Raw genomic sequence first — 16,253 nt, forward strand, 5'->3', positions numbered from 1 at the left:
AGACCGGGGAGGGGGATGGTTTCAGGATGATTCAAGCACGTTACATTTATGGTGCACTTTATTTCTATTATGATTACATTGTAATATATAATGAAATAATTATACAACTCACCATAATGTAGAATCTGTGAGAGCCCCAGGCTTGTTTTTCTGCACCTAGACAGTCCCATCTGGGGGTGATGGGAGACAGCGACAGATCATCAGGCCCTAGATTCTTGTAACGAGCATGCAACCTAGATCCCTCGCATGCGCAGTTCACAGCAGGGTTTGCGCTCCTGTGAGAATCTAATGCTCCCGCTGATCTGACAGGAGGTGGAACTCAGATGGTAATGTGAGCAATGGGGAGGGGCTGTAAATACAGATGAAGCTTCGCTCCCTCACCCACTGCTTACCTCCCTCTGTTCAGCCAGTTCCTAACAGGCCACGGACCAGTGCTGGTTTGGGTACTGGTTTGGGGACTCCTGCTTTAGGAGACTGCTGTGTGGCATCTGAATCATCAGCAGTCAGACCTGTCTTGTTTTTCCATCCAGATAGCCACCATCCTGGACTGCCACGCAGCCACCCTGCAGCGGAAGGCCGATCGAGAGGTCTTCTTCATCAACACCCAGAGCATCGTGCAGTTGGTCCAGAGGTGAATCCTGGGTCTCTCCGTAGGATGTGGTTGTCACTTGAATTGTCGCATGCATTGCACCAGGGTGGTGCTCTAGGGCTGTCTTCAGGGCAGGCTTGAACTGAGAGAAAGTGTGTTACAGTCCTGCAGTGCCATTACTAACAGCAGAACCCTGGGTAAGGTACTTTACTTCTGTAAATCTCTGTTTGTAAATCTCAGCTCACTGCAACCTCCACCTCCCAGGTTCAAGCGATTCTCCTGCCTCAGCCTCCCGAATAGCCGGGATTATGGGCATGTGCCACCATGCCTGGCTAATTCTTGTACTTTTAGTAGAGACGGTGTTTCACCATGTTGGCCAGGCTGGTCTCGAACTCCTGACCTCAAGTGATCCATTTGCCTCGACCTCCCAAAGTGCTGGGATTACAGGCATGAGCCACCATGTCTGGCCTATAAATGTATTAAGTTTTGTGAAATGCTGACAAACAGTAAATACTTGATAGATACATTAGATTGAGACAATGGGATGAAATAACTTTATGTATGATAAAAGACTGCACAAATTGTTATTGTAGCTTTTGGGACAATTGCAAAGGAAAGTGGATGAATAATTGTATTTCATCTCAAGTAATTATTTATTGTACAGGGGTTTTCTGCTGCAGGACTATTCTGATGACAAAAGGATTTTCTTTTTTTTTTTTGAGATGGAGTCTCGCTCTGTCAGCCAGGCTGGAGTGTAGTGGTGCGATCTTGGCTCACTGCAAGCTCCGCCTCCCGGGTTCACGCCATTCTTCTGCTGCCTCAGCCTACCGAGTAGCTGGAACTACAGGCGCCCACCACCACGCCCGGCTAATTTTTTGTGTGTGTTTTTAGCAGAGGTGGGGTTTCACCGTGTTAGCCAGGATGGTCTCAATCTCCTGACCTGGTGATCCCCCGTCTCAGCCTCCCAAAGTGCTGGGATTACAAGTGTGAGCCACCACGCCCGGCTGACAAAAGGATTTTCTGCCACTTTTCATGAAAAATTCACCTAGCAAGAAAGCTTTCCTTATGAAGACAATCAGGGCCAGGCGCTGTGGCTTATGCCTGTAATCCCAGCATTTTGGGAGGCCAAGGCAAGAGGATCACTTGAGGCCAGGAGTTGGAGACCAGCCTGGGTGATGTAGCAAGACCCTGTCTCTACAAAAAAAAAGAAAAAAAAATGAGTCAGGCATGGTGGTGTTTACCAATAGGCCCAGCTACTCAGGAGGCTGAGGTGAGAGGACTGCTTGAGCTCAGGAGTTCGAGGTTACAGTGAGCTGTGATCGTGCCATTGCACTCCAGCCTGGGGGACAGAGCAAGACCTTGTCTTTTATGAAAAAGAAAAAAAGGAATCAAAGCATTCTTGGATTTGAACCAGTAAATTCCAGGCGTGTTTCCCATGTGCCAGAAACTCACAGGTACAAAGAATGTGAGATTGTAGAAAACTGGCCTTCTTTTCAAGGAGCTCCTCAGCTGTTAGGGAGAGAGATTTTAGTGTGGATTCCCCACAAACTGCAAGTTTCACAGCCAAGGGCTAGGAAGGGAGTCCTCCTAAAACACATTGACTGCTAACTTTAAGCCCATCCTTTAAGCTTCAGAGAAACATCTAGGAAAAATGAACCATTAATAAATTAACTGAATTTTCTAGCAAATTTTCTGTGCTGAATATAAATATTAAAGCTCTGTCCTGTGTTGTGTAAGTATGTTTTAAAATCACATTTGGATCAGAGAGTCTTTTAGCATCTTGATCTGTTTTGTTGTTATTTGGTGATGCTGCAGTTAAGTGTCTACTTCCCCACAACTCAGTGTCGCATCTCCTGAGAAACATGACTCCTGTGTTCAGATTTTTGGAAGAACATCCAGGTTAAAACTTTGTTTTAAAAGAGAAGTGGCTAGGTGCGATGGCTCACACCTATAATCCCAGCACTTTGGGAGGCCAAGGCGGGTGGATTGCTTGAGCTCAGAGGTTTGAGACCAGCCTGGGCGATATGGTGGAAACCCTGTCTACAAAATATACAAAAATTGGCCGGGCTTGGTGGTGGCCACCTGTGTTCCCAGCTACTCCAGAGGCTGAGGTGGGAGGATTGCTTGAGCCCGGGAGGCAGAGATTACAGTGAGCTGTGATTGCACCACTGCACTCCAGCCTGGGTGTCAGAACAAAACCTCGTCTCAAAAAAAAGAAAAAAAAAGAGAGAAGCAAAATCTACATGGGGATCTTTTGGTAAATGTTTTTCCAGTTTGTCTTTTTAAAACGGTCTCTGTACATTGGGTAAGTAATTGAAAAATTTTGTTTTTAACAGTTAAAGCTTGCTAAAATTGGCCACCCCTGTTCAGAATCCGAAATCTATTAAGTTTTTTTTTTTTTTTTCTTAACTCTGTGGCCAGAATGGTGCCCTCCCAAGTATCAGGCTTGGGATCTACTCCAGTTTTGCCTCCAGTTTGATGTGGGACTTTGGGCAGGGCAGTGTTCTTTTTGGCCTGCAGATAAATCAACTCCATATCCTTTGAAGGCCTCAGGATTAGAGGGTGCCTCTAGATGCTTTAAAAAAATTTTGGCTGGGCGTGGTGGCTCATGCCTGTAATCCCAGCACTTTGGGAGGCCAAGACGGCCGGATCACGAGGTCAGGAGATCGAGACCATCCTGGCTAACGCGGTGAAACCCCGTCTCTACTAAAAATACAAAAAAATTAGCCAGGCGTGGGTGGCAGGCACCTGTAGTCCCAGCTACTTGGGAGGCTGAGGCAGAAGGATGGCGTGAACCCGGGAGGCGGAGCTTGCAGTGAGCCGAAAATCGCGCCACCGCACTCCAGCCTGGGTGACTGAGCGAGACTCCGTTTCAAAAAAAAAAAAATTTATTTTTAAATTAACTAATTAATTAATTTTTATTTATTTATTTTGAGACAAGCTATCACCCAGGCTGGAGTGCAGCAGTGCAATCATAGCTCACAACAGCCTTGACCTCCTGGGCTCAAGTGATCCTCTCGCCTCAGCCTCCTATGTACCTGGGACCACAGTCATGCGCTACCACTGCCGGCTAATTTTTTTGATTTTTTGTAAAGACAAGGTCTCACCTTGTTGCCCAGGCTGCTCTTGAACTTCTGGGCTCAAATGGTCCTCCCGCCTCAGCCCCCCAAAGTGCTGGGATTATTGGTGTGAGCCACCATGCCTGGCCTTAATTTTTTTGTTTTGTTTTGTAGATATGGGGTCTTGGCTATATTGCCCAGGCTTGAACTCCTGGGCTCCAGTGATCCTCCCACCTCAGTGTCCTTTCTAAAATCCTTTCTCTCTCTCTCTTTTTTTTTTTTTTTTTTTGAGACAGAGTCTTGCTCTGTCGCCCAGGCTGGAGTGCAGTGGTGCGATCTCGGCTCACTGCAACCTCCTCTTCCCGGATTCAAGCTATTCTTATGCCTCAGCCTCCCGAGTAGCTGGGACTACCGGCGCGTGCCACTATGCCCAGCTAGTTTTTGTATTTTTAGTAGAGACGGGGTTTCACCATTTTGGCCAGGCTGGTCTCGATCTCTTGACCTCATGATCTGCCTGCCTCGGCCTCCCAAAATGCTGGGATTACAGGCATGAGCCACCGCGCCCAGCCAATCCTTTCTCTTTTTAAAAATCATAAAAAGAAAATACTAAATATTGAGGTACTCAAGGAAGGGTGTGAGCATTAAGAGCAGCCTTCCCTTCTCCCCAGATACCGCAGCGGGATCCGTGGCTATATGAAAACAGTGGTGTTGGATCTCCTGAGAAGATACTTGCGTGTTGAGCACCATTTTCAGCAAGGCAAGAGATGCTGATGCCAACACCAGTGGGATGGTGGGGGCCGTGAGGAGCCTGAGCTTTACCTCTGTGTGGTGTTTTGTCTCCCCCTAGCCCACTACGACAAGTGTGTGATAAACCTCAGGGAGCAGTTCAAGCCAGACATGTCCCAGGTGTTGGACTGCATCTTCTCCCACGCACAGGTGGCCAAGAAGAACCAGCTGGTGATCATGTTGATCGTAAGCAGAAAGAGGGCCTGTTACCCAGACCGGGGGTGGGTCAGGAGTCCACAAACGTTTTCTTAAAAGGGCCAGAAAGTGGCTGGGTGCGGCGGCTCATGCCTGTAATCCCATCACTTTGGGAGGCTGTGGTGGGCAGATCACCTGAGGTCAGGAGTTCAAGACCAGCCTGGCCAACATAGTGAAACCTCGTCTCTACTAAAAATACAAAAATTAGCTGGCCGTGGTGGCGCATACCTGTAGTCCCAGCTACTTGGGAGCCTGAAGCAGAAGAAATCGCTTGAACTCAGAAGGCAGAGGTTGCAGTGAGCCAAGATTGTGCCACTGCACTCCAGCCTGGGCAGCAGGGCGAGATTCTGTCTCAAAAAATAAATAAAAGAAAAAGTAAGCCAGCAAGTAAATATTTTAGGCTTTGCAGGTTGGCGTGGTCTCTGTTGTGACCACTCAACACTGCCTTTGTACAATGTAAGCATGGCTGTGTTCCCGTAAAACTTTGTTGGGAGCCCAAGGTGGGAGGATCACTTGAGCCTAGGAGTTCAAGTCCAGCCTAGGCAACATTGCAAGACTCCATTTCTTAGAAAAATATTAAAACTGGGCACTGTGGCTCACATCTGTAATCCCAGCACTTTGGGAGGCTGAGGCAGGAGAATCACTTGAGGCCAGGAGTTTGAGACGAGCCTGGGCAACATAGGGAGACCCCATCTCTACAAAAAGTACAAAAATTAGCCAGGTGTGGTGGTGTGCACCTGTAGTCCCAGCTACTGAGGGGGCTGAGGCAGGAGGATCGCTTGAGCCTGGGATGTTGAGGCTGCAGTAAGCTGTGATCACACCACTACACTCCAGCCTGGGTGACAGAATGAGATCCTGTCTCAAAAAACAACAAAAAAACCCCCAACTTTGTATACAAAAACAGGCAATGAGTGGAGTTTATTGGCGCTGGGGAGATCATGACTAATGCAAAGCACCTAGTTTGTGCCATGTACTCTTGAAGTGCTTTCCAAATAAATAGTTGCTCATTTAATCTCACAGCAGTCCTAGAAAGTGGGTACTGCTGTCACAGCTCTTTGGCAGAGCACAGAGAGGTTAAGCCACTTGCCCAAGGGCACCCAGCTCCTAAATGTAGAGCCAGGATTTGAACCAATAGTCTGACTCCAGACTCATGAACTGTTAGCTGCAGGATATTGGATTTTGAGTCCTGTGTGTAGAGAAGAAGAAGTATGGAGTCTCTGTTCTTGTTTCTCTTTCCACTTGATAATAGCAGTCTTTTGTTTTTTGTCTGTTTTTTCTTTTGAGACAGAGTCTCACTCTGTTGCTCAGGCTGGAGTGCAGTGGCACCATCATGGCTCACTCTAGCCTCTATCCCCTGGGCTTAAGCCATCCTCTCACCTCAGCCTCCCAAGTAGCTGGGATTACAGACTCATACCACCATGCCCAGCTAGTTTGTTTGTTTATTTGTTTGTTTTGTAGAGATGAGGTCTCACTATGTTGCCCAGTCTTGTCTTGAACCCCTGGGCTCAAGCAATCCTCCCGCCTTGTCCTCCCAAAGTGCTGGGATTACAGGCATAAGCCACTGTGCGTGGCCGATAATAGCGGTCTTTTATAACTAAAAATATTTTTCTTTGGTATGTCCCTGGCAACTGACTTGGAAAATGTAGGATCAGCAGAGTAAGAGCAACTCGGACTTGGCTTATAGTAGAAAGGGGTTTGACAATTTTTTTTTTTTTTTTTTGAGACAGAGTCTTGCTCTGTTGCCCAGGCTGGAGTGCAATGGCACAATCTTGGCTCACTGCAACCTCTGCGTCCCGGGTTCTATCTATCTTTTTTTTTTTTTTTTTTTTTTTGAGACAGAGTCTCACTCTATCGCCCAGGCTGGAGTGCAGTGGCACAATCTCTGTTCACTGCAACCTCCGCCTCCAGGGTTCAAGCAATTCTCCTGTCTCAGCCTCCAGAGTAGCTGGGATTATAGGCATGCGCCACCACGCCGGGCTAATTTTTGTGTTTTTAATAGAGACGTGGTTTCACCATGTTAGCCAGGCTGGTCTTGAATTCCTGACCTCAGGTGATCCACCAGCCTCGGCCTCCCAAAGTGCTGGGATTATAGGCATGAGCCACCACACCCGGCCTTGCAAATTTTTTTTGTAAAGGGCCCCAGATAGTAAAGATTTTAGGCTTGAGGATGTCCACCCCCTGTTGCCGCTACTCAGCTCCATGAGCTCTGCCACTGTAGCCTGAAAACAACTAGACAATAGGTACGTGAATGGGGGTGACTATGTTCCAATAAAACTTTATTTACAAAAACAGTCAGTGGGCAGAGTTTGGCCATGATCTCAGAGAATAGTTAATACCCTGTCTCCTATCCAAGTTGCATTAATAAATATTGGGATTTTTGGTAAAGAATCATTTAAAAATCTCACGCAGCAGCTTTTAATCCTGGCTGTACATTAGAATCACCTAGGGGGTGGGGAGACTTTTAAAAAATACAATTGCCCATGTCCTACCCTTGGTCAATTTAATCAGAGTTTCTAGGGGTAGGGCCCAGGCATTAGTGCTTTTTGAAAGTTTCCCTGTGGGAAACCTAAATGTGCACTGTATATTAGATAATATTATTGGTTTAATGTTCAGTTTCTTTGGTGTTTTAATGGTTCTGTAGTTAGGTGGGAGGGAGATATGTGCTAAAATAGTATAAAGGATTGTGATGTCTGCAACTGACTTTCAGAAAAAGAGTGTGTGTGTGTATGTGCACGCACGTTCTTATTAGAGAAAAATCAAATATGATAATGTGGCAAAAGTTTAACAATTAGTGAATCTAGGTGATTACTATGGGTTTTTAACATACTGATCTTCAATTCTTCTGTAGTTTTGAAGTTTGTAAAAATTAATTGGGAGAGAGGACTCCCCAAGTGATTGCAACGCGCAGCCAGGACTGGGAATTTATGCCTAAGGAGATATCCACTCTTTGGGGCGAGTTCTATTACTAAAATAATATAATGCTTTTCAAAATACATTCTTTGGATGGAATTTCCTGGAGTTTGAGTGTTTGTCAAGCAAAATATGCCTGAAATCTATTACAGTCAGCTTGCCATTCAAACGCAAGTGGGTCTGTGGGTTATTTTGCTGTTCATTCTTCTGTGCACATATTGACTGTCTTCTGGGCATAAAGTCATGAAATATCACGTACACCAGAGGACAGCAAAGGGAAGATGGGTGGAGCAGCCCCCAGCTCTTGGGAATTGGGACATTTTCCTGGACCTCCTTGGTGATAGAGGCTAAAAATGTTGAACCAATTACAGTCTGGGGATAAATGTGACATTCATTATTCTTCTGACTTTCTTGGTCCCATTTGTTAGAAAATAGTGAGTTCTTTGCACCTGATGGTATTTGGTACCTGAGAGGTTTTGAACAAAGACTTGTGAATTGAATGATTATTTTGAAATGAATTTTTTTGAGGCTTTTAAATGGACCTAGTTTCTGACACCAGTCCTCTGGTCATGGGACTTCGTTAGTGACAAAACAAAGCAAACAAAACATGATTCTGTGAACTAAAATATACAAGATGAGACTGCTTCACTAAGTTAACAAGAAAGAAAAATGGTTTGTTTTTTGTTTGTTTGTTTGTTTTCAAGACGGAGTCTTGCTCTGTCACCCAGGTTGGAGTGCAGTGGCGCAATCTCGGCTCACTGCAACCTCTGCCTCCTGGGTTCAGCTGATTCTCCTGCCTCAGCCTCCCAAGTAGCTGGGACTACAGGCATGCACCACAACACCTGACTAATTTTCTTTTAGTTTTAGTAGGAAACAGGGTTTCACCATGTTGGCCAGGCTGGTCTTGAACTCCTGGCCTCATGTGATTTGTCCGCCTTGGCCTCCCAAAGTGCAGGGATTACAGGCATGAGCCACCGTGCCCTGCCTAGAAAAATGTTTTTGTTATTATTATTATTATTTTTTGTATGTAGAAGGCAATGGTTAGATTTTTTAACATTCACACTTAGATGTGTGTGTTGGGGGGGAATTTAAAAAATGTTCACACAAACTACTCTTGAGTTTTTCACCTCTTAGAAAAGCACCAGTCTAGCTATTGGCCAGCACCTGTGCTGTCCTGGCCTGGGAGCCACAGGCCTAGGGGATTGGTGGAGAGTTATGCCACCACCGTTTGATAATGGAAAGCAAATCAGAGAAGGGAGAGGAGATTTAGAATACTTTCCTACCAATTTCTTCAGCATTGACGTTCCTGTGTCTTTGTGTATGAAATATCAATATGTTAAAGTTTTTTCTGATGATAAAATCAGTATCGGTTCATTATAATAGGAAAATGCAGAAACACATGTAGAAAAAAATGCCCCACGGCTCTACCATCTGGTGACCTCTTGAAGACCAGTCTTAGTGGATGCCCGGGGTGGGGAATGGGGGCGTATTGCTCAGGAGCTCTGATATTTAGCATTCATTGCTCCATCTTCAGTGGGTGGTTAGGGAGCACCTGCGCTGAGCCGTTCCCAAGCCCCATATGCACTTGGCGCACAAGAGGAGATGCGAACACCGGCTGCACCCAGCCCTGGTCTCCAGCAGAAAGGCCCTTCTTTCAGAAGCAGAGAGGAGGGATGCAACACAGACACATTGTCCCTCCCTCTCCTGCAAGATTCAACCCCATGTCCCTCTCCTCTGAAACTGTGAGCCCCTTAAGTCAGGCAGCAATGTGTAGGGGAAAGAGCAGGAGGCTTTGGGGGCAGAATAGTCCTGTGTTTGAATCTGACTCTGTCTTGCACATGTTTGCTGGCTTTGGGGTGAGGCATATTGCCTCTTTGAGCCTCAGTGTTCCCATCTGTAAAATGGGAATCAAAATAAGTAACTCCTCATGGAGGTGGGAGAATTTGGGGAGTTGTATATAAAGGGTCTAGCTGTTCACTAGCCACCTGGCACATAGTATATGCCTGATAATCACTGGCCTTTTTTTTTTTTTGGAGACAAGAGTCTGGCTCTGTTGCCCAGGCTGGAGTGCAGTGGTGCAATCTCAGCTCACTGCAACCTCTACCTCCCAAGGGATGATCAAATCATCCTCTCACCTCAGCCTTCTGAGTAGCTGGGACTACAGGCATGTGCCACCATGCCCAGATAATTTTTCTATTTTTTTTGTAGAGACAAGGTTTTGCCCTGTTGCCCAGGCTGGTCTCAAACTCCTGAGCTCAAGCAGTCCTCCTGCCTCAGCCACCCAAAGTGCTGGGATTACAGGTGTGAGCCACCATGCCTGGCCTAATCACTGGCTATTAATAGTAATGTAGGCAGGGGCTTAGTTGTATTTGTTTGTTCTTACCAGGCATTTAGAGCATGTTTTGGGGTGGATGAATGGGTGGCCGAGTGAGTGAGTGAGTGAGTGAGTGAGTGAGTGAGTGAGTGAGTGAATGAATGACTGGGGTGGGTGCACAGTAGAAAGTGGTGAGGGTTTGCATAGCGGGCTGTGCCGGGCCTGTTTGGAGAGTGGAGCAGCTGCCTGGCTTTTGCGGTGGGCGCTCCCCCAGCCAAGATGAGTGTTGCGTGTTTCCCTGGGCTGGAGAAAAGCCATTTGGCTTCTTTTTCTGTTCCCTAAGGATGAGCTGTGTGGCCCAGACCCTTCCCTGTCGGACGAGCTGATCTCCATCCTCAACGAGCTCACTCAGTTGAGCAAAAGCGAGCACTGCAAAGTGGCCCTCAGAGCCCGGCAGGTAGGGTCTCGGGGTGTGGTCCCCACAATGTGCGTTTCCCCACACCCTCCTATGTGTCCCCTACCGTGCTCAGCCCTCACCATGCATGGTCCCACTGTGCTGCCGGCCCATGTCTGAGCCTCTGCCTTCTCCCCTGGGAGGTTGGCTCACGCCAGCATCCCCGTCCCTCCCCCTGCAGATCCTGATTGCCTCCCACCTCCCCTCCTACGAGCTGCGGCATAACCAGGTGGAGTCCATTTTCCTGTCTGCCATTGACATGTACGGCCACCAGTTCTGTCCCGAGAACCTCAAGGTGAGCCGTCTCCTTCCTTTCACCGTCTACAGAGCACACACTGTGGCCCAGGTGGGGACCTCTGGGGAAACGGCTCCTCCTGCCCTCTAGGTGCTCAGTGGGGTGCAGGGCACAGCCACAGATGCAGACAGGTCAGCCCAATGTGGCCAGGGCTGCCCGAGGGGTCACCTGGGGAGACTCTAGGAGAGGTGGGCATGGAGCCCAGTCCTTCAGGAAGGGCAGTGTGACAGCAGTGGGGGCTCACCTGGTGCAGTTTACAAACCTCAGCCATAATGGAGCATATCTGGAAGCTGTGAGCCCTCCATGGCCTCATCTTCCCTAATCCTGGACTCTGGCTCATTTACATGTTCTCAGGTACGCCCTCAGTGCCTGATGGGAGACCTGTCCTAGGTGCCGTCATCCCAGAGTTCTTCACTAGCTCTCCTATGATTAAATAGGGGAGGAGCCCAGTGCACTGCAGGGCACTGATCGCTTTTAGTGGAGAAAGCATGACTTCTGCCTGCTCCCACCGCCCCCACTCATCAGACTGGTGATTAAAAAACTTTCTCACTGGCTGGGCGCGATGGCTCATACCTGTAATCCCAGCACTCGGGAGGCCAAGACTAGAGGATCACTTAAGCCCAGGAATTTGAGGCCAGCCTGGGCAACATAGTGAGACCCTGTCTCTACAAAAAATACACACACACAAAAAAAGAGCTAAGATGTTGGTGCACACTGTAGTCCCAGCTACTCAAGAGGTTGAGGTGGGAAGATTGCTTCAACCTGAGAGTTTGAGGCTGCGGTGAGCTATGATCACACCACGGCACTCCAGTTTATCTCAAACAAACAAAAACAAAGAAAAACCTGAAACTTGTTCACATTTACCTTTCCTTGCTTCCCCTTTTCATTTCCCATAGAAATTAATACTTTCGGAAACAACCATCTTCGACGTCCTGCCTGCTTTCTTCTATCACGCAAACAAAGTCGTGTGCATGGCGTCCTTGGAGGTAAGCAGGAGAGGCCCAGAGAACAGCACTGACCATGCCAGTTCTAGTGTTCACTGCCGCCACCAGGCACCTGACCCTAGGCCACACACCTTGTGAATGTGATCCTATCCTTTTCTCTACAACGTAGGTATGTTAATAGTCCCATCTTACAGAGGAAGGAACTGAGGCTTAGAGAGGTAAAGTGGCTTATGTAGCATCACACAGCTAGAAAGTGGCAGAACCAGGTTTTGCATTATTGGGTCTGTCTCATTCCAGATTCCGTGCTAGTCACCACTGCTGTCTCATGTGTCATTTGAGCCTCTTCCAGGCAGGGCACATTAAATACTACTCCCTGAGAGCCAAGTCTGAGGCACCTCATCTAAACTTTCTGACTCACGTGCATTAAATACCTCTGAAAGACTTTTCTGCTTGGAACTGCCAGAGCGAGAGGAGCCCAGGTGACAACTTAAAGTGACCCCCTGCCCCCCCCCACCCCGCCCTGAGTGATGAGGTAGAAGGGCGTGGCCAGTAGCAAAACCCAGATTACAGCCAGGTGATCCCAGGTGTTCTTGCTCCTGGGAGCAAGAATTCAGGTCTTCTTGAATTCAGGAACCAAGAGGTGTTGTGTTGGTTCCAAGAAATCAGAATTTTAAATCTGCTCTTTTATTATTATTATTATTTTGAGACTCGCTCTGGTGCCTAGGGTGGAGTGCAGTGGCTCTATCTCGGCTCACTGCAGCCTCTGCCTCCCAGGTTCAAACGATTCTCCTTCCTCAGCCTCCCCAGTAGGTGGGCCTGCAGGGGCACACCACCACACCTGGCTAATTTTTGTATTGTTAGTAGAGACAGGGTTTCACCATGTTGGCCAGGCTGGTCTGGAACTCCTGACCTCAGGTGATCTGCCTGCCTCAGCCTCCCAATAAATCTGCTACCCTTTTAGAATCTTTTTAAGAAAATATGAGATGACGTCTCGTGTTTTTAACATGGCCCTCTTACCCGGGTCTGCTTTGCTGCAGTAGTTTTTCCAATATTCTTTATCTTCTGAGCTCAGAGTCTCAGTCCCCTGTTGCCCCCACTTTCTCTTCTGCATCTTTGGGAGCCTGTAAGTCACACAGTGAGAAGGTTTACTGGGTCTTCATGGAGACCGTCTTGGGCTTGTTAGCATGTTACAGCCACAGGGTCTCCTGGGCCTGCAGCTTTTATCTCTCTATGAGTTTCACCTCTGGAAGAATCTTTCTCAGGCCTCACTCTTTGTTTCTAACAGTGAGACCTAATACACCTCTTCTGTAGTTACTTTAAACACAATTTTTGTTTTGTTAGAGACAGGTCTTGCCATGTTGCCCAGGCTGGACTTGAACTTCTAGGCTGAAGCGATCCTCCTGCCTCAGCCTCCCCAGTAGCTGGGACTACAGGTGCATGCCACCATGCTTGACTTATAGTTACTTTTTAAAGTGCTAAATGCTATTTGTGTCAATTAGAGATTTTTCTAGGATGCTTTTGGGTTTTTTTATTTGTTTTGTTTTTCCACCACGCCCAGCTAATTTTTGTATTTTTAGTAGAGATGGGGTTTTGCCACATCATCCAGGCTGGCCTGGAATTCCTGGGCTCACACGATCTGCCTGCCTTGGCTCCCCAGAGTACTGGGATTACAGGTGTGTGCCACCATGCCTGACCCCATTCTTGACAGGGAATGGTGGGAACCTTCCCCAAATTCAAGTTCCCCAGTGCTGGCCAAGGGCAAGTCTTTTAATGGAAAGCAATTGTGTCTGCTAATTGCTGTATTAGCTCCTGCTGCCCAGTTCCTGCATTTCCTGTTCAGTTGAAAAGCTTTCAGTGTTTAAACTCCAGAACTGCATTGTCCACTATGGCAGCCACCAGCCACGTGTGGTTAGTGAGCACTTGAACTGCATCCCGTCTGAATCGAGCTGTGCTCTAAGTGGAAAATACACACTCCATTCCAAAGATGTAGTACTGTATGGAGAAAAGAATGTAAACCATCTCAATAATTTCTTATATTGATTACATGTTGAAATGATAATATTTGCATATTTGGGGTGAAATAAAATATATTGTTAAAATTATTTTTTATCTTTTTTCTAAGTGGTTACTAGAAAATTTAAAATTACAGGCCAGGTGAGGTGGCTTATGCCTGTAATCCCAGCACTTTAGGAGGCTGAGGTGGGAGAATCACTGAGCTCAGTAGTTGCAGACCAGCCTGGGCAACATAGCAAGATCCTGTCTTTACTAAAAATAAAAAACAAAAAAGATTAGCCAGGTGTGGTGGTGCCTGTAGTCCCAGCTACTTGGGAGGCTGAAGTAGGAGGATCCTTTGAGCACAGGAGTTCAAGGCTGCAGTGGGTTATGATCTCACCATTGTACTCCAGCCTAGGTGAGGGAGTGAGACCTTGTCTCAAAAGTAAATAAAATAAAGTTACATACACAGCTTGTGTTATATTTCTGTTGGACAGCACTGCTCTAAAGCAGGGGTTGATAAACTATAGACCATGGACCATATTTGGCCCACCACCTGTTTCTGTAAAGTTTTATCAGAACGCGGCCAGGTGCGGTTGCTCATGCCTGTAATCCCAGCACTTTGGGAGGCCAAGGCAGGCAGATCACCTGAGGTCGGGAGTTCGAGACCAGCCTGACCAACATGGAGAAACCCCGTCTCTACTAAAAATACAAAATTAGCTGGGCGTGGTGGCACATGCCTGTAATCCTAGCTACTCAGGAGGCTGAGGCAGGAGAATCGCTTGAACCTGGGAGGAGGAGGTTGCAGTGAGCTGAGATCACGCCATTGCACTCCAGCCTGGGCAACAAGAACAAAACTCCGTCTCAAAAAAAAAAAAAAAAAAAAAAAAAAAAGAAGAACGCAGCCACACCCATTCATTTACATATTGTCCACAGCTACTTGCGTGCTAACAGCAGAGTTGAGTAGTTGCAGCCAAGATGGTATGTCCCACAAAGCCTAAAATATTTACTACCTATCTGTTAGAGAAGTTTATCAACCCCTGCTCTAGAGTTTAGAGTGGATTTTGTGTAACTAGTAACATTCTGAAATATGAGCAAATTTGCTCTTAACTGCTGCTTAGAAATCTTTTTTTTTTTTTAATTGAGGAAGGATTTTTCTCTGTTGCCCAGGCTGAAGTGCAGTGGTGCTATCATAGCTCACTGCAGCCTCAACATCCTGTGCTCAAGCAATCCTCCCACCTCAGCCTCCCGAGCATCTGGCACTACAGGTGCCTGCCACCACGCCTGGCTAGTCTTTGTATTTTTAGTAGACATGGGGATTTGCCATGTTGCCTAGACTGGTCTCGAACTCCTGGGTTCGAGTGACCTACCTGCCCTGACCTTCCAAAACGCTGGAATTGCAGGCCTGAGCCACCGCACCTGGCCTGCTTAAAGATAGATCTTTTAGAGGTCATTTCTGGTACCCATTCCCCGTGAGTGCCCTCAGCTTTTGAGGACACTCTGCAGTGCCCCCTGAGAGAATGTCCGTGTGCTTCTGCCTTGTCAGGTTTACGTGCGGAGGGGCTACATCGCCTATGAGTTAAACAGCCTGCAGCACCGGCAGCTCCCGGACGGCACCTGCGTGGTAGAATTCCAGTTCATGCTGCCCTCCTCCCACCCAAACCGGTATGGAGTGGGACACACCCAGGGATGGCCTGTGTTTCTGTTCTTCCTGACCTCTGTCGTCCTGTCTCTGGAAGGACCTGGCAAGTGTGTTTGGGCATGCTGCTGGGGAGACATCAGCGATAAGCACTTCCCCCGTGGGAGCTCCCTGCAGCACCATTTTCTCCCCTCTAACATGGTGATAATGCAGAGCCCACCGCCTACACCTGCACTGTTCAGTACAGTAGCCATGTGTGCCTATTTACATTAAAATGAATGCACATGGGCCGGGCACGGTGCCTCACGTCTGTAATCCCAGCACTTAGGGAGGCCGAGGTGGGCAGATCACTTGAGGTCAGGAGTTCCAGACCAGCCTGGCCAACATGGTGAAACCCCATCTCTACTAAAAATACAAAAATTAGCCGGGCGTGGTGGCACATGCCTGTAATCCCAGCTACTGGGGAGGTTGAGGCAGGAGGATCACTTGAACCCGGGAGGCGGAGTGAGTCAGTGAGCCGAGATTGCCCCACTGCACTCCAGCCTGGGCAGAGAAGCGAGACTCCGTCTCAAAAAAAAAAAAAAAAAAAAAAAGAGGCCAGGCACAGTAGTGGCTCACACCTGTAATCTCAGCACTTTGGGAGGCCGAGGTGGGTGGATCACAAGGTCAGGAGTTCGAGACCAGCCTGGCCAACATGGTGAAACCCTATCTCTACTAAAAACAATACAAAAATTAGCCTGGCATGGTGGTGTGCACTGGTAATCCCAGCTACCTGGGAGGCTGAGGGAGAACTGCTTGAACCCGGGAGGCAGAGGTTGCAGTGAGCTGAGATTGCGCCACTACATGCCAGCCTGGGCGACAGAGCAAGAGTCCGTCTCAAAAAAAAAAAAAAGAGAAAAAACAAAGAATGCAAATGAGCCAGCCATGGTGGCCCACACCTGTAATCCTAGCACTTCGGAGGGCTGAAGGGGGCAGATCAGGAACTTGAGGCCTGGAGTTTGACACCAGCCCGGCCAAGTTGGTGAAACCGGGTCTCTACTAAAAATATAAAAATTTGCCAGGCGTGGTGGCGCACC

The 16,253-nt window shown here is 47.7% G+C and overlaps 1 protein-coding gene across 2 annotated transcripts in view; it reads left to right on the top strand.

The window, feature by feature from the left end:
- ACACB (acetyl-CoA carboxylase beta) overlaps nt 1–16,253 on the top strand; it is a 157,923-nt gene that overhangs the window by 102,211 nt on the left and 39,459 nt on the right. For both annotated transcript variants that reach the window (XM_030821335.1, XM_030821336.1), the window contains 7 exons: nt 531–631; nt 4,317–4,405; nt 4,496–4,620; nt 10,197–10,310; nt 10,489–10,602; nt 11,499–11,588; nt 15,085–15,203. In XM_030821335.1, coding sequence (XP_030677195.1) covers nt 531–631; nt 4,317–4,405; nt 4,496–4,620; nt 10,197–10,310; nt 10,489–10,602; nt 11,499–11,588; nt 15,085–15,203 — 752 coding nt within the window. The remainder of the gene's footprint in view (nt 1–530; nt 632–4,316; nt 4,406–4,495; nt 4,621–10,196; nt 10,311–10,488; nt 10,603–11,498; nt 11,589–15,084; nt 15,204–16,253) is intronic.

Source organism: Nomascus leucogenys, chromosome 10 (assembly GCF_006542625.1).
Source record: "Nomascus leucogenys isolate Asia chromosome 10, Asia_NLE_v1, whole genome shotgun sequence".
NCBI lineage: Eukaryota > Metazoa > Chordata > Mammalia > Primates > Hylobatidae > Nomascus > Nomascus leucogenys.